The sequence below is a fragment of the Podarcis vaucheri genome (assembly GCF_965113315.1).
Source record: "Podarcis vaucheri genome assembly, chromosome: 16".
In the NCBI taxonomy this organism is placed as follows: domain Eukaryota; kingdom Metazoa; phylum Chordata; class Lepidosauria; order Squamata; family Lacertidae; genus Podarcis; species Podarcis vaucheri.
Window position 1 is genome coordinate 1,886,836 of NC_138754.1, and position 21,469 is coordinate 1,908,304.

The 21,469-nt window shown below is 45.3% G+C and overlaps 1 protein-coding gene and 1 long non-coding RNA gene across 2 annotated transcripts; one reads left to right on the top strand and one right to left on the bottom strand.

The window, feature by feature from the left end:
- Nucleotides 1-436: 436 nt before the first annotated feature.
- LOC309520617 (uncharacterized protein) lies at nt 437-3,339 on the bottom strand. Its single transcript, XM_082202597.1, has 2 exons — nt 3,185-3,339; nt 437-1,387 (listed from the first exon to the last, which is right to left on the bottom strand). Exon 2 carries the CDS (start codon nt 1,364-1,366, stop codon nt 845-847), a length of 522 nt encoding a protein of 173 aa, XP_082058723.1. The 5' UTR covers nt 1,367-1,387; nt 3,185-3,339; the 3' UTR covers nt 437-844.
- Nucleotides 3,340-15,535: 12,196 nt separating this feature from the next.
- On the top strand, nt 15,536-18,753 carry LOC309521485. The gene is made up of 2 exons (XR_014214684.1): nt 15,536-15,707; nt 17,911-18,753. It is a non-coding gene; the product is annotated as an uncharacterized lncRNA (long non-coding RNA).
- Nucleotides 18,754-21,469: the final 2,716 nt, after the last annotated feature.

Here is a 21,469-nt window from a genome sequence, read left to right on the forward strand (position 1 = left end):
AGAGGCTACATGGAACTTTAAAATTACAGTACCTAAACCCCGGGTGGTGCTGTAGTCTAAACCACAGAGCCTAGGACTTGACAATCAGAAGGTCGGCGGTTCGAATCCCCGCAATGGGGTGAGCGCCCATTGCTCAGTCCCTGCTCCTGCCAACCTAGCAGTTCGAAAGCACACCAGTGCAAGTAGATAAATAGGTACCATTCCGGCGGGAAGGTAAACGGCATTTCCGTGCACTGCTCTGGTTCACCAGAAGTGGCTTAGTCATGCTGGCCACATGACCGGGAAGCTGTACGCCGGCTCCCTTGGCCAGTAAAGCGAGATGAACACCCCAACCCCAGAGTTGGTCACAACTGGACCTAATTGTCAGGGGCCCTTTTACCTTAAACCCCACCCCCCACCCCCCAGGAAAGAGAAAGCATTCCAGGACAACAAAGACTGTGCTGCAACAAAAGCTTTAATGGAGAAGGGGAAAGAGCAATACGGGGAGAGGAGATGTTTGTATTACAACAGCATCGAATATAGTTTTACATGACACAACTAGCATGTGGTGAAGTACATTCTGTCCTGCCTTCCTTTAGGGAAGGTTTCCTGCATCTAGCACAAAAAGTAAGCAGAGGGGGTGGAAAATAAATACCAGAGACAATGCAACGTATCTCAGTAAAAGTGCAACGTGTGAATGTCATGGTACAGATTTCAGAGGCAGGGAGCAACTCACAGCTTCTGCTTGAAACTGCAGCAGCTCAGCACTTGTAAAAGCTCAGGTCCTTAAATTCAGTTGCCGGTTTTGGTCACGGTTGTCAGATTCCCAGGTTGCCCCAGATCCCGATGGATAATCTACTTGATCTTAGCAGGGATACCCGCAGATGCTTTGCCTGCGCTTTGACCCATAGCAGGATCTGCCCAGGTGCCCACCTACAGAGCCCCCCAGTCCGTAGCGGGAAGAACCGTAGCCGTAGCCTCCGGAACCACCATACCCATATCCGCCGCCATAGCCACCGCCATACCCATAGCCACTAGCACATGGGGAATAGCCGGAGACGGACAACGGCTGGCAGCTGGAGGACAGGATGGGTCCTGGGATGGTCAACACAATTGGAGCTGGCTGGACCATCACTTCGGACGATGGGATCTGGCTCATACAGGACTGGGGGACACCGGGGACGATGCCAAGGCTGCCGGATGACATAGCGCCGCCACCGCCATAGCTGACGATGCCACCGCTGATGCCACCACCAACGCCACCGCCGATGCTACCGATGCCACCACCGATGCCACCACCGATGCTACCGCCGATGCCACATTGTCCAATACCATGGGAAGGCCGGCTACATGGGATGGAGCACGATGACTGAGAGAAGAAAGACATGTCTGAAGAATATAGGTGAGCCTGGGGAACACCAGCAAGGAGAAAAGCAATTCATTAATTCGGAAGGAGGTGCAGAAAGGCCACATAGCGTGGAGCAGGACATGTTGAATCCACCACTTTTAAGTTTCTCACTTTCCCAATATAAATTCTAGTCCTCCCCAATTTCGCTGAAAGTTGTAGGTTATTTATTTATTTATTTATTTATGGCTGGCAAATCTTTAGCCTGACCCAACAAGGCAATTATTATGTTATCCACTCTTCTAGTGTGGAAATTACATCCTACATTAACTATGACAATTCATCTCTACACAGCGATGTTATCTCGGAAAAATAAACAAGAGCATTAAAAAAAAATTATTTTAATCATCAAAGCAACGATCTTTGGTTTCGAAAGCTTAGGAGGTGAGCCAGAATAGTTAATGAGTAAGTGAGTAAGCACACACAATCTTAATTGTGAGACCTCAAGGGCAAAATTCTTAACTGATGTAAAACAACAGGCTGGTATGGAACATCTATTCACTGACACCAGGCGTGGCTTTGAGCTTCTTTGTCAAGAGATGGTAACACAGGAGCAAATTAACTCTCTCTCTCTCTCTCTCTCACACACACACACACACACGAGAGAGAGAGAGAGAGAGAGAGATCGTTCAAGTTCAAACTCCTCACTAGGCCAGATTTAATTTTTGAATAAAGTTTTGTTGTTGTTCATCTCCAACCCACAAGAAATCTACAAACCTCCCAATAAAAAAGCAACAAATCACAACCACCTGTTGTTGTTTTTTAAAAAAAAATTGAAACAATTTGGGATTCTTGTTATGGAGATAAGGAATGAGTTATGCCCATTGAGTATCCCCTGAGTAGTATTAATATTGCATACAGCCCACTGGGTCTATCTTAGCATGGTTTCTTCTGGTAGATTGACTATGTTCCAAGGGCTCGGCTTCTGTCATCTGAGAAGTCTTTGAACTGGGGTGGGGTGAGTGGATTTCCTCTGGGACCTTCAACAGGCTCTATCACTCGCCTAAAAGCTCTCCCTTAACTTATTACTGGACTTCAGGCATGGAGAACTTGTGGCCCTCCATATGTTGGTCTCTGACTCCCATCCTTCCTGTCAATTGTTCATATGTTGGCTGGGGGCTGTTTGGAGTTGTAGTCTAACAATATCTGGAGGGCTACAGGTTCTCATACCTGGCATATGGACTCTCTCTCTCTCTCTCCTTTCTACATTTCTATCTATATCTAGCATCTATCTATATATATTCTCAACTAAGCAAAGCTATCTTTCCCTCTCTCATAATTCTTTGCAGGTTCTCACCCCATCAGGAACCTTCAAATCCCTCTCAGAACTTCACTTCAAGCAACATTCAGTGGCAGCTTAAGAACCTAAGAAGAACTCTGCTGATGGATCAGGCCAAAGGCCCATCTACTCCAGCTTCCTGCCCTCACATTGACCACCCAGAAGGCAACCACCCTTTCCCCACTCACGGTCCCCAGAAATTGCTTTTCAGAGGCATATTGCCACCAACGGTAGAGGTAGAACATTGCCACCATGGCTGGTAACTGCTGATAGCTACATTCTCCATGGATTTACCTAATCCAAAAAGAACATAAGGACAGCCCTGGTGGATCTAGCCTGGCATCCTGTTCTCACAGTGGCCAACCAAGGTCCCAGGGAGAGGTCCACAAGCAGCACCTGCGTACAAGAGCAGCTCTCCCCATTTGCCTTTCCAAGCACTCAGAGGCTTGCTTCCTCTGAGGCAGAACTTGAGAGAGACAGAGAGAGACAGACGGGGAGACTCTCAAGAATGTTCCTCTTACCCGGTTCTCTAGAGTGCAGAAATGAAGAGATGCGCTTGAGAGTTGCTGCTGAAGAGACTCTGGAAAGGCCTGGCCTTTTATACCTTTTTTCCAAGGCGCAGGCCACAGGATGAGAGGCGTACCGCCTTCCACTTTGAGATTTAATTATTTCTCAACAAGCATTTGATCTATTATCTCTATCTTTGCCCCAATTAATTGGACATATTTATTTTTTGCTTATTATGAAGTATGAGTCGTTCGCCTTCCTGGTATATCATAATCTCTCTCACTCGCTCTTCTTAAACTCCACCCTACATTTTATTTGTCATTTGCCCTTGGTAAAATTCCCATGACTAAAAAAAACAAAACAAAAACCCTAGTAAATAGGGCAGCAGTGCATCCCCACCCTTGTTGAGAGAGAGGCAAGTTGAATCAACTTGGTGGCATCTATCTGAACTGGATCTAAAACACATGTCCAAGCGGGAATGTCAACACCAGATTATGTCTTAGGCAACCATTTCTTCATTGGGCTAACTTCATATTCAGCAGGAAAGTGATGGGCAATAGGAGTTTCCCCACCTTCCAGACCCATCACTGGCAGAGGAGAGATGGGGAAGAAATTAGATTCATCTCTCAGTTACAGTGGTACCTCGGGTTACATACGCTTCAGGTTACAGACTTCGCTAACCCAGAAATAGTGCTTCAGGTTAAGAACTTTGTTTCAGGATAAGAACAGAAATCGTGCTCCGGTGGCATGGCAGCAGCAGGAGGCCCCATTAGCTAAAGTGGTGCTTCAGGTTAAGAACAGTTTCAGGTTAAGTATGGACCTCTGGAACGAATTAAGTATTTAACCCGAGGTACCACTGTAATGGTAAACCAACCTAATCCACACTTTACAAAAACAGTGTATGAACCAAAACACAGATGTCCTTTGAAACAGTCATTGACTCTTAACAATGAAGATTTGATTCCATTAGAAACTTGCATTTCTTTAGGTTTTGCAATGCAAGTCCACAGCCAAGTAATGTGTACCAAAATGCATATATTTGCAGAAAGTGTGAAAATAGGAAGCATATATCAGTGAAATGAGCTTACAAAACTGCACCGGGAGCCGATGTAGTGTAGTGGTTAAGAGCGGTAGTCTCGTAATTTGGTGAACTGGGTTCGATTCCCCGCTCCTCCACATGCCACTGCTGGGTGACCTTGGGCCAGTCACACTTCTCTGAAGTCTCTCAGCCCCACTCACCTCACAGAGGGTTTGTTGTGGGGGAGCAAGGGAAAGGAGATTGTGAGCCACTTTGAGACTCCTTCGGGTAGTGATAAAGTGGGATATCAAATCCAAACTATGGCTGAGAAATTAGCTATGCAAATAATATATACATATTAGGGGAAAGTGTGTCCAATCAATGTGTATATTATGAGAAATGTGCAGAAAAAATATTGCTGATGAACTTTCACGAGAACTTTTAAAAGGAAAAAATAATAATTGCAAACCAATGCAGAAATGTGGAGAATTGAACTTAAGGCTAGGAAAGATGAAAAACGAAGAGAAAGCAAAATTGACTGATTTGCCCATCCCTAAAGCAGATCCTTGGGCAGAGCAGCTGTTACTAGCAACAAAACTGCCAACAAAGTTAGGGTGCAATCTTAAGTATGGAAAGCCAATTTAATTTACACTGGTTTAAGCTGAGCTGCTATAAAGTATGCTAGATAAAAACTCCATTTAGGAATGGGGATATTGCTGACTGAGCTGGCCTAAGCCTGACAGAGGGGAAGCAAGCCTTCAAAATAGAGTATGGCTCACATCACCATTTTTGCTCTGTATGTTGGAATTCGAGTCCAGTTACAGTTGTCAAGAGACAGTGCTGTTCATACCACTTGGGTTACAGACCCGGGCAAAAGTATTATCAAAGCACTTCTGACTCCCATACTGCAGATTGCTCACCTATATCTTAGGAAAGTCTTCCCTAATCTGGACTTTAGATGTTGTTGAACTCACAATGCCCATCAGCCTTCACTTGCATGGTCAATGGTGATGGAAAGGTGTGGTCCAGTAACATTTGAAGGACCACAGTTTCCCCATCCCTGACATGGCCAATATGGAAGAAGACAGGTCAGTGTTCTGGTGTGATATAAGACACCTTCTTTTGCTTAAGAGTAGGGAGATATATAAATTCAATAAATGAAAATGAAATGAGATAGCTAAGTGGTAGAGAAAGAGCTTTGTACTCAGTCCTTGATTTCAATCCCCAGCACCTCTGGGTAGGTGCTGGAATGACCCACTTCTCAAAACATTGGAGACCTTCTGCCAGTCAGTGTATACTAAGGTAGATCTGAGTTGTTATTATGCAGATTCTTATGTTTCTGTTGAAACCAGCCCTAGGTAAGCAGGAGAACAGCCACAGCCAATATCATCAGTGGTCAGGGAGACTGAGTTGTGGACTGCGGAAGGCATCAAGCTGGGGAAGGTCGGTCTAGAGTGGGAAGCCTTTGACCCTCCAGATGTTTTTGGAGTCCACCATCCTTGACGATTGGCCATGCTGATCTTCTGAGCCTGACAGAGTCTAACAACACCTGGAAGGTCATGAGGACCGGGATCTTCCTTGAGCAGGGGAACAACCATCACTCAGTGACAGAACACCTCTTTGGCATGCAGGATGTCCCAAATTCAACCATCAACACCTCCAGCTAGGGCAAAGGTAAACTCCCTGCCTGAAACCTCAGAGAGCCACTGCGTATCAGTGTGGACATTGCTGAGCAAGATAGAGCAATGATGCACTATTGGGCCTTTGGTCAATGATCAGAGAGAGTAGGACTCTAACAGAGCTGGAAGGGCACCGAGGTGGCAACCACTGAACTATTTATATATTTTTAGAATATGAGAAGGGAAACTGAGCAAGGGCACTGTCAAATAACTGGCTCATTGTAAAAGCATTGCTAAGGTTTTGACTATCCATGCCATAGCCTCCCCATAGGTAAGCATGGTTGGCTGGAGGTCTCACACTGACATCTTGTGTGTTTACATAGTTGATATTAGGGAGCTATACCTTGTCAAAATGATCATGTTTAAGTTGTCCACTAACAACCCTTCTGTGTTGGTTTAAATCAGGCATAGACAAATTTGGCCCTCCAGATCTTTTGGGGCTACAATTCCCATGATTCCTGACCACTGGTCCTGTTATCTAGGGAAGATGGGAGTTGTAGTCCCAAAAACATCTGGAGGGCCAAGTTTGCCTTTGCCTGGTTTAAATGCCTGGAAAGAGTCAGATCCCAAGTGTTCCCTTGTAATCCTTTCAGAGATGGACCTTTGGGGCTCTTTCCAATGGAAGGTGATATCTAAGTGGGCAGTGGTGAACAGCATGGCAGTTAGGTCTAAAAGGGTCAGAGTAGGACATGGTTTCAACGACTGACCTATAATATTAGTAACAACTTTTTAAAAAATAAAAAATAAAATCTGATCTTATGGAGAGAAGCACTTCTTGCTCAAATCTTTTGGTCACCCATGAAACGTATCATAAAACCCAATGGGCCGGTCATACCTGATCAGCCTCTGCTCCACATCACTGTATGCAGGTCAGTTGTGTCAGAAGTTATGGAGGTGAGGAAACCGACACGGAGCTGTTTTCGAAAACAGGAGCCCTTAATTCGTGGAGTTCTTCGTTCCACCCAACGCCATGTGGGAAAAAGTCATTATCAGCCCACAAAAACCACTGGACTACCACCTGTTTACAACACAGGCCGCTTCTACAAAAGTTTCTAGAAGCGTTTCCTAACTCTCCTTGAATTTAATTCAAATCTCTTTGGATTCCACCGCAGTGAATTATTTGCTGTGATCATGAGATAGATCTGGAATGTCTTAAGCAGGCATTCCCCCCTCGTCAAAGAAAATTTTATTGCCATTCATTAGTGGGGTGTTGAATTTAAAATCATTCCATTAGGAGTAATCATAATATTGCACGCATGGAAAGAAGAAAAGAACTGCCATCCGACTAATTAAAGGGTTTGCAAAGCCGTCTGAAATCCTTTCGGTAACAGGAGGCTGAAAAATTGCAGCCTCCGCCCCACCTCTGGCTGTTGTTCCCATTAATATCTCAGAATCATCCAAGGCTCAGCAAGATGAAGTCATAAAGGGAGTTTGTTGGCAGGAGGGGGGGGAATATTGTGAAACGTTGTGCAGTGAACCCAGAAACGAGGCATTGCAACATTAAGACATTCATTTTTGAGGAAGTTGACGAACATGAAAGGACTCCGAAGAATTGGTAGGTAGACACAGGGCTTTTTCAGGCTGGAACTCACCAGAAATCAGTTCCAGCACCTCTCAGGTGGGTGTCATTATAAGAGGACAAGGGAGATGTGCATGGTGAGTTCTGGCACCTCTTTTTCTAGAAAAATAGCACTGGGTAGACAGATACCCTGTCCAGTGGTACCTGAATTAAGTACTTAATTCATTCTGGAGGTCCGTTCTTAACCTGAAACTGTTCTTAACCTGAAGCACCACTTTAGCTAATGGGGCCTCCTGCTGCCGCCATGCCGCCGGAGCACGATTTCTGTTCTCATCCTGAAGCAAAGTTCTTAACCTGAGGTACTATTTCTGGGTTAGCAGAGTCTGTAACCTGAAGCGTATGTAACCTGAAGCGTATGTAACCCAAGGTACCACTGTATATTTTCACGTGATCTAGCAAGGGTGCAGGAACCTTAAAAGTCCCATCAATCCTGACCTTTGAACGTGCTGACTGTGGCTGATGAAAGTCTTAGTTCAGCAACATATAGAGGGCCAAAGGTTGTCCACATATGCTTCATTCTATGTCTTCCTAACTTTTAAAAAGTATTTATACTCCACCATATAAAAAAGCAAACAAATGCTCAGGAGTTCTTCATGACATTCATAGGTTCTCTAAGAACTTTTAAAACAGAGTAGAGTATAAATACAGTCAAAATAAGGAGTGAGGACCCCTGATGTTCATCAACATCTGGAGGGCCACAGGTTCCTATCCTTGCTTTATACCTCTGGAAGTGCATTTAATATGTGATCCCTGATTGGTTGGGACATGAATCTACAGGGATGATATGCCATAGGGTAGGATCTGGTGTTAGTCCTACTCAGAATACTGTAGATCCTTTGAAATCAATGGACATGATTAAATTAAACCCACTGGTTTCAGTGGGTCTACTCTGAGTATGACTTGGTTGGATACAACCCTTGGTTTGGAAATGGAGTTTTCTAAAAGTGTATCTGAAGTCAATACAATCAACACAAAACTCAAAAAAATCGGTGTATTCCCTGCCCATGGATTCAGATTCAAGCTGGTTTTTTCGACTTGTTGATTTGCCATTTAGGAGGACAGTTGGGTTGAAACACATCTGCCCATGGAAGATATTTGTATAGTGTAAGCTGGATATACCCACCCACCTTAGGTTGGATGGACCATTTGGTCTAAAATTATCTGAATTGTTTTGAATGCATAGTGAATTTTATGTGATTGTGAATGGAGATGCAACATTTGACAGTTCTTGGCTATCCCTATTAAAGAATTCCACACATACTAATGGATCTCTTTGAAATGATCTAAATCCAAGTGTTCGTACTAAGGGCCAGCAAGTGTAAATGACTAAGATTCTATAATAGCTCTGATCTGCTATGGCAGTGGTACATTACTTCAGGCTTAGTGGTAAATGTTTATTTGTTGTATATACACTAATGTCTTGGAGATATTTATTCAAATAAAAACAACAATATTGAAGACTTGCTTTGTGGATCTAACATTCAATACTTACCATGGTTGTCCGTCCTGGAAAGAAGACAAGTTTTAAAAAGGGATTGGGGGGTGCTTAAAATCTGCTCTTGGTAAAATAGTTTCTAACAGTATGAAATATGAAAGAGAGGGAGTGGGGGAAACAGAGACAGAGACAGAGTGAATCAAGGAAACAGAAGGACAAGTCTTGCTGAAGAAGAATCAGCATGGCTTTTGCCAACGGGAGTCCTATCTCATAAATGTTTCTGAATTTTTTGAGAATGTCAAGAAACATGTGAATGGGGGGTCATCCTGAAGATACTGTGTCCTTAGACTGTGTGCTTTTGACAAGAACCCACCCCCCTCAATAAATGTATCAGTCATGGAATGAGAGGACATGCTGCCTTATGGTAAAAATAATGGGAAGCAGAGAGATTAGAAATAAATGGACGGTGCCAGAAAGTGGAATCTCCGAAGGTTCTATGGGGTGCCTGAATGATTTTAATTTTTTGAAACTGACCCCTAAGGAAGGACTGGGACCACGGTAGGTGAGGGTATCTCTGAAGCACCTTCCCAACAGGAGGTTGCTGGCATCAGGTCTACCAGGGTGACCAAGATAAGTCTAAGGTGGCTTGAAATGAGTCTAGATAATCCATTTCATCCAAGATTCTCTGAAACTGAGGTCCCTCCACAGATTCCAGCTTTTGTCCCCAGATTCCAACTGTTCCACTTAATCTGTTTGATTTCTTACAATATGCCATTTTAGTTAAGAATGACACCTTCCCTGAATACAATCTGTAAATGGTGCCAGAGACCGAACCTCGAATATTCTGAATGGAACTTGTGTGTGCTCTACTCCAGAGCAGTGTGCTCCCCTCTTCCAATTAATATATGCAAATAAACACGAGAAGTTTCCTCTCACTAAGCCAGACCATCAGTGAGCTATTTCAACTGCCACCAGCTATTTGAGTTGTTATTGGCATAAGAGCTATTTGAGTTCTTAGCCCCGGGAAGCAAAATGTCTCGTGCTGCTTCTGAATCTAAGAACAGGATAGTGCAAACATTACCACTACCCCTAATTCCATGCATGGAAGGTGGCTGGACTGGAAGTTGAAACTTATTTTATCCTTGGCAATGTGAAAACAATGTTTCTAGCAACAGGTCACTAGCACGCTAGTTTCCAGCACTGGAAGGCAGCACCATAGTTTAGCAGGTGCAGAACAGGTCTGTAGCAGACATAGTTCTGGTTGCCAACACAAGGAGTCTCAGGGGGCTCAAGAGGAAAGGTTGGGAGTGGGGGACTGCCACTGCTGCCCTCAAGTATAATTTGCCTCAGGCACAGATAGGTAGCCGTGTTGGTCTGCCATAGTCAAAATAAAAAAAATTCTTTCCAGTAGCACCTTAAAGACCAACTAAGTTAGTTCTTGCCTCAGGCAATTATCTCATTTGGTCTCATGATAGGTACAGTCCTGCTTAGGTTGAGGTCAGGGATGACTGGTGCCCTTTGCGTGTGGAGAGGGGGAAGGCAGGAATACTAGCAATAGGTGACACCAGAGAGCCAACAATAGCTTTTAGCTTTGTTTCCATTCTCCTCCCTGCTTGAGACTAAGGAAGAGGAAGACTGGCAGGCAGGGCTAAGTAATCAATTGGTTCGAAGTAAAAAGACAGCATCTTAAAAAGCTGAGACCTCACCTTGCCGACAAAGGTCCATATAGTTAAAGCTCTGGTTTCCCCAGCAGTGATGTATGGAAGTGAGAGCTGGACCATAAAGAAGGCTAATCGCCGAAGAATTGATGCTTTTGAATTATGGTGCTGGAGGAGACTCTTGAGAGTCCCATGGACTGCAAGAAGACCAAACCTCTCCATTCTGAAGGAAATCAGCCCTGAGTGCTCACTGGAAGGACAGATCGTAAAGCTGAGGCTCCAAGACTTTGGCCACCTCAGGAGAAGAGAAGACTCCCTGGAAAAGACCTTGATGTTGGGAAAGATGGAAGGCACAAGGAGAAGGGGATGACAGAGGACGAGATGGTGGGACAGTGTTCTCGAAGCTACCAACATGAGTTTGACCAAACTGTGGGAGGCAGTGGAAGACAGGAGTGCCTGGCATGCTCTGGTCCAGGGGGTCACGAAGAGTCGGACATGACTAAACCACTAAAAAACAACAACCACAAAAGGCAGGCAGACTGAGACTGGTAGGGCAGTGTCCTCTCCAGGGTTTCAGGGAGGAGTCTTCCCTAGCCATGGAGATGTCAGGTTCTGAACCTGGGACCTGTTAACAGGGTATCCTGTTAAAAGCATCTGGGAGGAGTGGCTCCTGTCCGATGCCCAGATGGGAGCAAGGACCATACTTCTTCTCCAAACGGGACCAGTTGGGGGATGCTCTGATTTGACATAGGTCATAGGGGGTCATTTCCCCCCACTGGCTTCACCCTTAGTAACACTCCCAGTGGTCGGGCAGGAGTGACACACACAGTTGCTTACCACAATGCCTATGACCAAGTCTTCACATCTGTAACCAATAAAGTTGTGGCCGAACCAATATGCCATGTGTTGTCTAGTTACTTGCACCTTAGGGTGATTACAGGGCCTTGAAACACAAGAGAAGCCTGGAGGGCCACGTTTGCACACACCCTTCTCCTGAGGTTCCCTGCCCTGGCTTGCAGAAAAGCCCAGCTGAAAACGCCTCGGGGTTTTCAATAAGTGCAGGAACCCAGAAAGGTTGTAAAGTGCAGATCACCAGTGATATGATTTTAGCTATTCATTCATTCATCTATTACATTTATATCCTGCCTTTCCTTCCAAAGGAGCCCAGAGTGTCAAGCAATCAGTGATAAAACAATAAAAAATACATCTTATTCATGGCATGGAAAAAGTGGATCGAGAAAAAAATGTCTCAATTTCTCATAATACTAGAACTTGTCAACATCCAATGAAGCTGAATGTCAATTGGGACAGGCAAAAGGGAGTACTTCTTCAAATGTCACTTCGTTATACTATGGAACTCACATCTGCTGGAGGCAGCGATGGTCACCAATCTAGAGGGCTTCAAAAGAGCATTGGAACCATTCGTGAAGGGCAAGGCAATGGTTTGCTACTAGCCATGAAGGCTATAGTTTGCCTCCATGGTCAAAGGCATTAATGCTTCTGAATATGAGTTGCTGGAAACCACAGAAGGGGAGTAATAATAATAATAATAATTTATTATTTATATCCCGCCTATCCGGTTGGGTTTCCCTAGCCACTCTGGGCAGCTCCCAACAGAATATCAACAACACAATAAAACATCAAACAATAAATCCCTCCCTGAACAGGGCTGCCTTCAGATGTCTTCTAAAAGTCAGATAGTTAATTATTTCCTTGACATGTGATGGGAGCATGTTCCATAGGGAGGCCGCCACTACCGAGAAGGCCCTCTGCCTGGTTCCCTGTAACTTCACTTCTCACAGTGAGGGAATTGGCAGAAGACCCTCAGAGGTAGACCTCAGTGTCTGGGCTGAACGATGGGGGTAGAGATGCTCCTGCAGATATATTAGACTGAGTCAGAGTGTGTTCTTATGCTCAAATCCTGCTTGCAGGTTTCCCATAGAGGCATGGAGCAGATGGGTCACTGGCCTAGGCCAGTATGTTCTTCTTAAAAATGACATTAATATGGATGCAGACCAGGAAACACCTCTGCTCAAAGGTCTTGTTGGAAGAGGAAGGTCTTCAGCAGGTGACAAAAATAACAACATGGAGGACACTTGTCTAATATTCAAGGAGAAGGACATCCAAAGGGTAGCTGCCAGCACAAGGAAAGCCCTGTTTTTACATTGTGTGTAATGGAACTCCTGATAAGAGAGACTGCTGAAATCAAAAGAGAGAGAAATCTAATTCCAGTGACAGATTCTTGAGTTAGCCTCTGTGGGCTTGATAGGAGAGCTGAAAATAATGCCAATATCTTTCATGTGTGGCAACCCAAGCACATACTCAGTTCTGACCAAGCTAAGCCACATAGATGACAATATAAAGCAGGAGGCTTTCGTTTGGTCAGAATTGAATATACACCTCCAGAGTTAACAGTAAATACATTACTTCTGGTAAATGGGACACCATAGCTGCTGGAGGGCTGTGAAAATTTGGGTCTTGGACTTTTTAGACTTGTCTACCCATGAACTATCTGAAACCCAAAGGGCACTTGGGTTGCCAGATGTCATTTTCTATTCCAGCTCTCTTACCCCACTATGGAGATATGTTCCTATGGGGAGCTACTAGGCTTTGGAAAAGATCCACAGCAGCCTTGCTGGAGCACAAACATGTGGAACACCAATCCATGGCAGTGCTGACTTTTATTGGTTTGCCTTCAGCCTAGCAAACATAGGAAATGGAGAGGTCCCTGGTTCAGAAATTATCCAGAAATTATCTGAATTATCCAGGCTATTCCCATCAGACATGAAGGAAAGTAGTATCACACAACTGGTTGCTTCCAAATAAGAGTGGAGAATTCAGCTCTCCTTGCAGAACTGACATTTTTAAAAAAAATACTACAGTACTACAGCAATCATCAATGTGCACATTCCAGCTTGCCAGACAGAATAACCTCCCTTACCTCCTCCTCAGAGCCAATTTTGGGGCTGCAGGGAGAGAGAAATGGGGGAACCCCATTGCGCTAGCTGAAGTCATTGTGTGTGGGCTACCACTAGTGGGACTCATTCATAGTATCCAGCCCATGGGTTGCAACCCTCATTTCCCTTCCCACTGACTTCTGAGCCATGCCTTTAATTGCCATTAATTGGTTTATCATGTGCTTAGCATTTTTGTTATGACAAGGGTTGGTTTCAGATCCAAGACTGGTTTCAGAGCCTTGCCTCCTACACTGCTTCCTTAGAGTCAACGGGGTGGGAGGAGGGGCGAGAGCATGAGCAGTAATGGGGATGCGTGGCATTGAAGACTGAGGGCAAGGAATGCGGACGTTCCCTACCCAAGATTCTCCCTTATGAAAGAGGTTACAACATTTGAAGCTCTTTTTTTAGATATATAAAAAAGCAAGTAAGTGGGATATAACTTATGGGTGGTGCAGAGAAAACAAATAGAGAGAAGTTCTTCTTTCCTCTTCATGTGTGGGGCCATCCAATGAAGCTAAATGTTGGAAGATTCAGAACAGATAAAAAAACACACTTCTTCACACAGCACAGTTGAATCCATGGAACTTGATAGCACCCCAATGTACTGATGGCCACCAACCTTGATGGCTTCCAAAGAGGATTGGACAAATTCATGGAGGGCAAGAAGCTTACAAGTACTCATAGTGGCTAAGCTCTACCTCCACTATTGCAGTATGCCTCTGAATACCAGTTGCCGAAAATAGGTGGGGTGATTGCTTTAGTGCTTATGTTCTGGTTGTGGTCTTCCTAAAGCCATCAGGTTGGCCATTGTGAGCACAGGGTGCTAGAGTAAATGAACTTTATCAAGTGGGGCTCCTCATACGCTCTTGTGAGTACCAAAGAGGGAGGGCTCTGGTGTCCTTGCCCTGCATGTGGGTTTCCTGGAGGAATCGGATTGGCCAATGTGAGAATAGGTTGATGGGCTGTGGTGCTCTATGGTCTATGTTATGAGAACTAGATGGGTCTTTGGCTTCATCCAACAGGACTCTTCTAATGTTGAGGCCTCAATGAGATCCTACCTCTTCCACTTTCTGTTGCTGCAGTGTACCAATTTTGTGTACCAACAAAGGTCCGTATAGTTAAAGCCATAGTTTTCCCAGTAGTGATGTATGGAAGTGAGAGCTGGACCATAAAGAAGGCTGATCACCGAAGAATTGATGCTTTTGAATTATGGTGCTGGAGAAGACTCTTGAAAGTCCCATGGACTGCAAGAAGATCAAACTTATCCATTCTTAAGGAAATCAGCCCTGAGTGCTCACTGGAAGGACAGATCGTGAAGCTGAGGCTCCAAGACCTTGGCCACATCATGAGAAGAGAAGACTCCCTGGAAAAGACCCTGATGTTGGGAAAGATGGAGAGCACAAGGAGAAGGGGATGACAGAGGACGAGATGGTTGGACATTGTTCTCAAAGCTACGAACATGAGTCTGACCAAACTACGGGAGGCAGTGGAAGATAGGATTGCCTGGCGTGCTCTGGTCTATGGGGTCACAAAGAGTCGAACACGACTAAAAGACTAAACAACAACCAATTCCCTTATTTCCTGTTCCTTATTTGGTTGCAAGAGACGTTCTGAGTTGCACATTGTTTGACAAGAGAGGGCAGCATGGCTCACATGGTTTCAAATGTTGGGTCTCATGAATGCATCTTAGGTTTCAGGGCCAAGGAAGACCCCTCAGTCCAAGACTAAGTTGCTTCTTGTTAGGCAGAGCAGACAATTATTGGGCTGATGGACCATTGACCTGACTCAGTAGAAGGCAATTAACCTCTGCAATTTTCTTGGGGAGATTAATGCTGACTGCCTGGTTAAAAGAGAAGAGAGAGAAGGAAGCGCTAGATCTAAATGACAGGGCTGTGGGTAATCATTGGTGGAACCTCAATTAAATCCAAGGCAATTTCACAAAAGATGAGACAGATAAATTCAAAGGTGGAATGTGCGGTTTTCAGATGGCTGATGGAGGCCTGGAATCCAGAACACAACAAAGCAATTTGGGATTTCTGGCTCTCAACTGCTCATATCATCCCAGATTAATTAAGCCCTCAGGCAAAGATGGGTGTCTCTCTTTCCAGTTCAGGGCCCAAACATGAAACTGTATAAAAGGGACAGGGGAGCCCAGGACTTTTCAGATCGCTCCATTCCTCTTTACATCCAAACGAAACTTCTTCTAACCAGGTAAGACTGATAATCTATTCATTTCTTTGTTTATTATACTTATGTTTGGCAGATTGACTACCAATGTAGGAATTGGTCCACCTGGCTAAGTATTGTCTACACAGACTGGCAGTGGGTCACCAGTGTTACTGGCAGGTGATCTACACCAACCCTTACTGGAGGCGCTGGGGCTTGAACCCGGGTCCTTCTGCTGGCAGAGCAGATGTTCTACCCACTGAGCTATGGACCTTCCTCTGCTGCTTCCAAATTGTAACAGGCAGGCATGGTGCAATATATTTAGAGATGTTTGGGTGTGTGTATAGCAGTCTCCTTAGGCTCTGGCTGTTGATGATACAGTACAGTTCTTGACTCACCTTTTCAAAAGGTGTGGTGGCTGAAGGAGCTCCGGTTGGACTCATGGCCTGGTTGAGTGTCAATATCTTAATGCACCAAAGTGGCTCTTCCATTTGTCTTGACGAAGAACTCTTTATTATATATCCACTTACTTTTAATAACCCCATCAATGTCCATGGAAATGAAGTTTCCAGTCTAAATTTTAACACAAGAGGTTGCAATGGTCACCAGCATGGATGGCTTTAACAAGGGACTAGAGAAATTCATGGAGGATGAGACTACAAGCCATGAGGGCTTTGTTCTACCTCCATTTTAGGAGGCAGTATGTCTCTGAAGAGCAGGGGATTCTGGGAATCACAAGTGGGGAGGGTTGCTGTTACTTGTCCTGTTTGTGGGCTTCCCATTGTTGTATCTGGTTGGCCAATGGGAGAACAGGATGCTAAACTCGATGAGCCCTTTATGGCTTGATCTGGCAGGACTCTTTTTACATTCATCGGGGGGGGGCAGTGAGGAGGAGGCTCCCAGAGCTTTTTACAACAATCAAAAATAGTTCTAGTTACAGGCAAGTAGCTGTGTTGGTCTGCCATAGTCAAAACTAAACAAAATAAAACAAAATAAAATAAAATAATTCCTTCCAGTAGCACCTTAAAGGTAAAGGGACCCCTGGCCATTAGATCCAGTCGTGGCTGACTCTGGGGTTGTGGCGCTCATCTCGCTTTATTGGCCGAGGAAGCTGGTTTACAGCTTCCAGGTCATGTGGCCAGCAGGACTAAACTGCTTCTGGTGAACCAGAGCAGCGCACAGAAACACCGTTTAGCTTCCTGCCGGAAGGTACCTATTTATCTACTTGCACTTTGATGTGCTTTCGAACTGCTAGGTTGGCAGGAGCAGGGACCGAGCAACGGGAGCTCACCTCATCGTGGGGACTCAAACCACCAACCTTCTGATCGGCAAGTCCTAAGCTCTGTGGTTTAACCCACAGTGCCACCCACATCCCATAGTAGCACCTTAGAGACCAAGTAAGTTAGTTATTGGCATGAGCTTTTGTGTGCATGCACACTTCTTCAAAAATAGAACACCCTTGCTTTCAAGCTTACCATCTCAAAGACATGGCACAAGAAGGAAAGGGGATGAGGAAGGCAGAGGGGGGAAGCAAACCCACTGTTTCTTAGGTAAAGGACCTTCACTTTGGTAAAAAGAAGGGAAGCACTACAACAGCTCCTTCTTTGGCTAATGGACAGGGCCAAGTTGGTCTTCCCTTGTGGTGATGCTCTTGCTGGAAGGCTCCTCAGCTCTGTCTCCTAGAACAACTGCCACTTGGAGATGAGGAGCCTTTCTGGGGAAACCAGCTCCTGACCCCTTTCTTCTTCAGCTTCAGATAAGCCTAGCTGGATCAGGCCAAAGGCCCACCTAGTCCAACATCCTCTTCTCACAGTGGCCAACCTGTAGGAAACCTTCAAGCAGAACCCAAACACAAGAACAACTCTACCCTTCTGTGGTTTCCAGTAACTGGTATTGAGAAGTATTACTGCCCTCTGACCATGGAGGGCAGAGGAAAGCCACTGTGACTAGTAGATGTTGATAGCCTCATCCTTCATGAATCTGGACAATCCACTTTTAAAGTCATCCAAGATGGTAGCCATCACAGCCTCCTGTGGGAGCAGGTTCCATAGTACAACTCTGCGCTGTTTGAAGGACTTTCTTTTATCTGATCCGAATCTTCCAACATTCAGACTCATTAGATGTCCACAAGTGCTAGTGTTAGGAGAAAACATGTTCCTTATGCCCCCCACCCACCCCACAAATCCACAATTTATTCCAGACCAGATTTTCTAATCCATTAATATTTATCCTTCCTGTTGTTCCACAGCCAACTTCCAAAACACAGCCATGCATTCTAAAAGTCAATCCTGCGCTGTCCCATCAATTGGCCTTGGACATTGTGGATACGGCGGTGGATACGGCGGTGGATATGGCATGGGAGGTGGCATCATCGGAGGTGGCATCATCGGAGGTGGTGGCTTCGGCGGCGGCGTATCATCCAGCAGCCTTGGCATAGTCCCCGGGGCCAATGTTTCCTGCATGGGCCAAATTCCACCATCAGAAGTGGTGATCCAGCCAGCTCCAGTTGTGTTGACCATCCCAGGACCCATCCTCACTTCAACCGAGCCAATGTCTGTGGGAGGTTACAGTCCATGTGCTTCCGGTTATGGCTACGGGTCTTCTGGTTATGGCTATGGGTCTTCTGGTTATGGATATGGGTCTTCTGGTTATGGCTATGGCTGTGGGGTGGGTTCCTCTTCTGGAGGTCACCTCAGTGGTGGCTACAGAGGTGGCCAGTCATCCAAGGGTTACCCCTGCTAAGCCATTGTGAGAAGACCAGGACTATCCAGAAATCGCCAACCCACCAGTACGGACTCTGTAGCCAAGTTTATGGGTCTGGGCTTCAACTAATGTTGAGCTCCAGACTTATGAATGGTTCGCCATATATGTGAAAGAAGAAAGCCCTGTTATGTATTCTTTTCTCCCAACTATTTACTTTCCATAAGTGTATATTCCCTTTCCCACATTGCTCTCCAGCCACATAAGGACCAAAGGTCCATCCTACATCTACACGTCTCTCTTCTGAGAGATTATTCTCTTGTTACATAGCTTGGTTGTATGTTTTCTTGATACTCTTCATTTTCTAATAAAGCTTCCTTTGCATCATAAACCGGCTTCTTGCTGTTCTTGTTTGGTAATAATAATAATAATAATAATAATAATAATAATAATAAGTTTGACCAAACTGCGGGAGGCAGTGGAAGACAGGAGTGTCTGGCGTGCTCTGGTCCAGGGGTTCACGAAGAGTCGGACATGACTAAACGACTAAACAACAACAGATTGATCAGGTCAACATCAGGTAGGGAACCCCTTGTTTATAGGGACTGATGCTACTACAGGTGCAAGCAGGAATCAACTTACAAGTCCCTAAAGCAGCCTTTCTCAAGCTGTGGGTCCCCTGATGTTGTTGGACTACAACTCCCATCACCCATCGAGAGCCAGTGTGGTGTAGTGGTTAAGAGCGGTAGTCTCGTAATCTGGGGAGCCGGGTTCGCGTCTCTGCTCCTCCACCTGCAGCTGCTGGGTGACCTTGGGCCAGTCACACTTCTCTGAAGTCTCTCAGCCCCACTCACCTCACAGAGTGTTTGTTGTGGGGGAGGAAGGGAAAGGAGAATGTTAGCCGCTTTGAGACTCCCTAAAGGGAGTGAAAGGCGGGATATCAAATCCAAACTCTTCTTTTTCTTCTTCTACCCCTAGCTAGCAAGGTCAGAGCTCAGGGATGATGGGAATTGTAGTCCAACAACATCTGGGGACCCACAGCTTGAGACAAAAAGAATGATGGAGAGTTAAATGAGGCAATTGCTCAAAATGTTCATGCCTTTGGAGAGGTTCCTTTATGGCGGAGAAAGTTAAGAGATAACAAGATGAAGATAGCTGAGTGGGAAGCAAAGGAGGCAGATGCGGTGACAGGGGAATTTTGAAGTGGTTTTTGTGAAATCAGGGAGACACAGCTTAGAAAACCACCCTGCCACATTCCACGATAACAACTGCAGAGAGGAATTTTGTACCAGGTTCCCAGCCGTGTCATAAAGTCAATCTAGGAGCATATCAGAAGGTTGGCTATCACTTGAAGCCCCGGACGGATCCTGATTTATTTCGTCCTCTACCTCCAGGGTGTCACCCTGGTGACATTTGCTAAGGCAATCGGGGGGTCTTCGTCAAAGACAATTAAATCTGTCTCTGGTAGTTTCCCTTGGGAGGAGCATCACTTGGCGATGGCTGATTAGGTTCCAGACGGGGTAACGGAGGGTGAATTTCAAGATCAACCAAGGGGCTACTGGAGTGTCCTGTCTTTAACTTATCTAGGTTGGGCTGGCATTCTTTATTTAACTGTCCTTTTTGCTCTAAAGTTTTCCTCTCCAAGGGGTGCATCACATGTATCCATCCTTAATGGCCCTGCCGAATGAACCACGAATGAACTGATCCTACTTCAAGTAACTGCAGTCCCTCTAAGGATGGGGGAGAATCAAAAAAATTGTAGAGCTGGAAGGGACTCAAATGGTCATCTAGTCCAACCCCCTGAAATGCAGGAATCACAGCTAAAGAACCCCTGATTTGATCTTGTTTAAAGCCAAATCAGGCTTTGACAAAGCAATGACAAACCTAGAGAGCATCTTAAAAAGCAGAGACATCACCTTGCCGACAAAGGTCCATATAGTTAAAGCTATGGTCTTCCCAGTAGTGATGTATGGAAGTGAGAGCTGGACCATAAAGAAGGCTGATCACCAAAGAATTGATGCTTTTGAATTCTGGTGCCGGAGGAGACTCTTGAGAGTCCCATGGACTGCAAGAACATCCAACCGATCCATTCTTAAGGAAATCAGCCCTGAGTGCTCACTGGAAGGACAGATCCTGAAGCTGAGGCTCCAAGACTTTGGCCACCTCATGAGAAGAGAAGACTCCCTGGAAAAGACCCTGATGTTGGGAAAGACGGAGGCACAAGGAGAAGGGGACGACATAGGATGAGATGGTGGGACAGTGTTCTCGAAGCTACCAACATGAGTTTGACCAAACTGTGGGAGGCAGTGGAAGACAGGAGTGCCTGGCGTGCTCTGGTCCATGGGGTCACAAAGAGTCAGACATGACTAAACAACTAAACAACAACAAAAGCCAAATCTATCAAGTTTGTGCTTTGTGAACCAGAACAGAGCTCTCTATCAATTTTTTACTGATTTTAATTTCACAGTTCTCCAACCAATTATTTTACAGAAATGCAGAGCTGTCCTGCCCATGATTTTCCCATCCCTGCCTGGCAGTGTAGTGAGGATTTGTACCTGCTTCTCCTGAAGGGAGAAGAGGGGATCTGGAAAGGATCCCCCCATTGGGTGGGGGAGACGCTGCAAGGATTTGTTGTGAAGAAGCCCAACAGAGTTTGCCCCACCCATCATGGGGGCAGCAGTGAGGTGTTTTGCCTCAGGTGCTTAAATGCCTCCAGCAGGGCTAGATTTAGGTTGGATGAGGCCCTAAGCTACTGAAGGTAATGGGGCCCTTTATATGTCCAGCTGTCCTTTGTCAACACTAAATTGACAAATTTGTTGTTTTTTGTGTTGAATATGCGCTATATGGTAGTTGATGGACCTAATAGGTATCTCAAGCCATTTGCACATAACCCTAGATATAGAAAGGAGCAAACCAGTGATATTTTAGGGAGCAGGTTAGCAGGCGGGGCCCATGACTTACATCATAGGAGCCTACACAGCACAAAACACTGTTGCTGTATGTAGGTTTTATTTTATTTTATTTGGTTTTTTATATTTTGGAAATGTACACCCAGTTTTTTCCCCTTTAATTTTTTTTGGGGGGCCCAAGAGAGTGGAGCCCTAAGC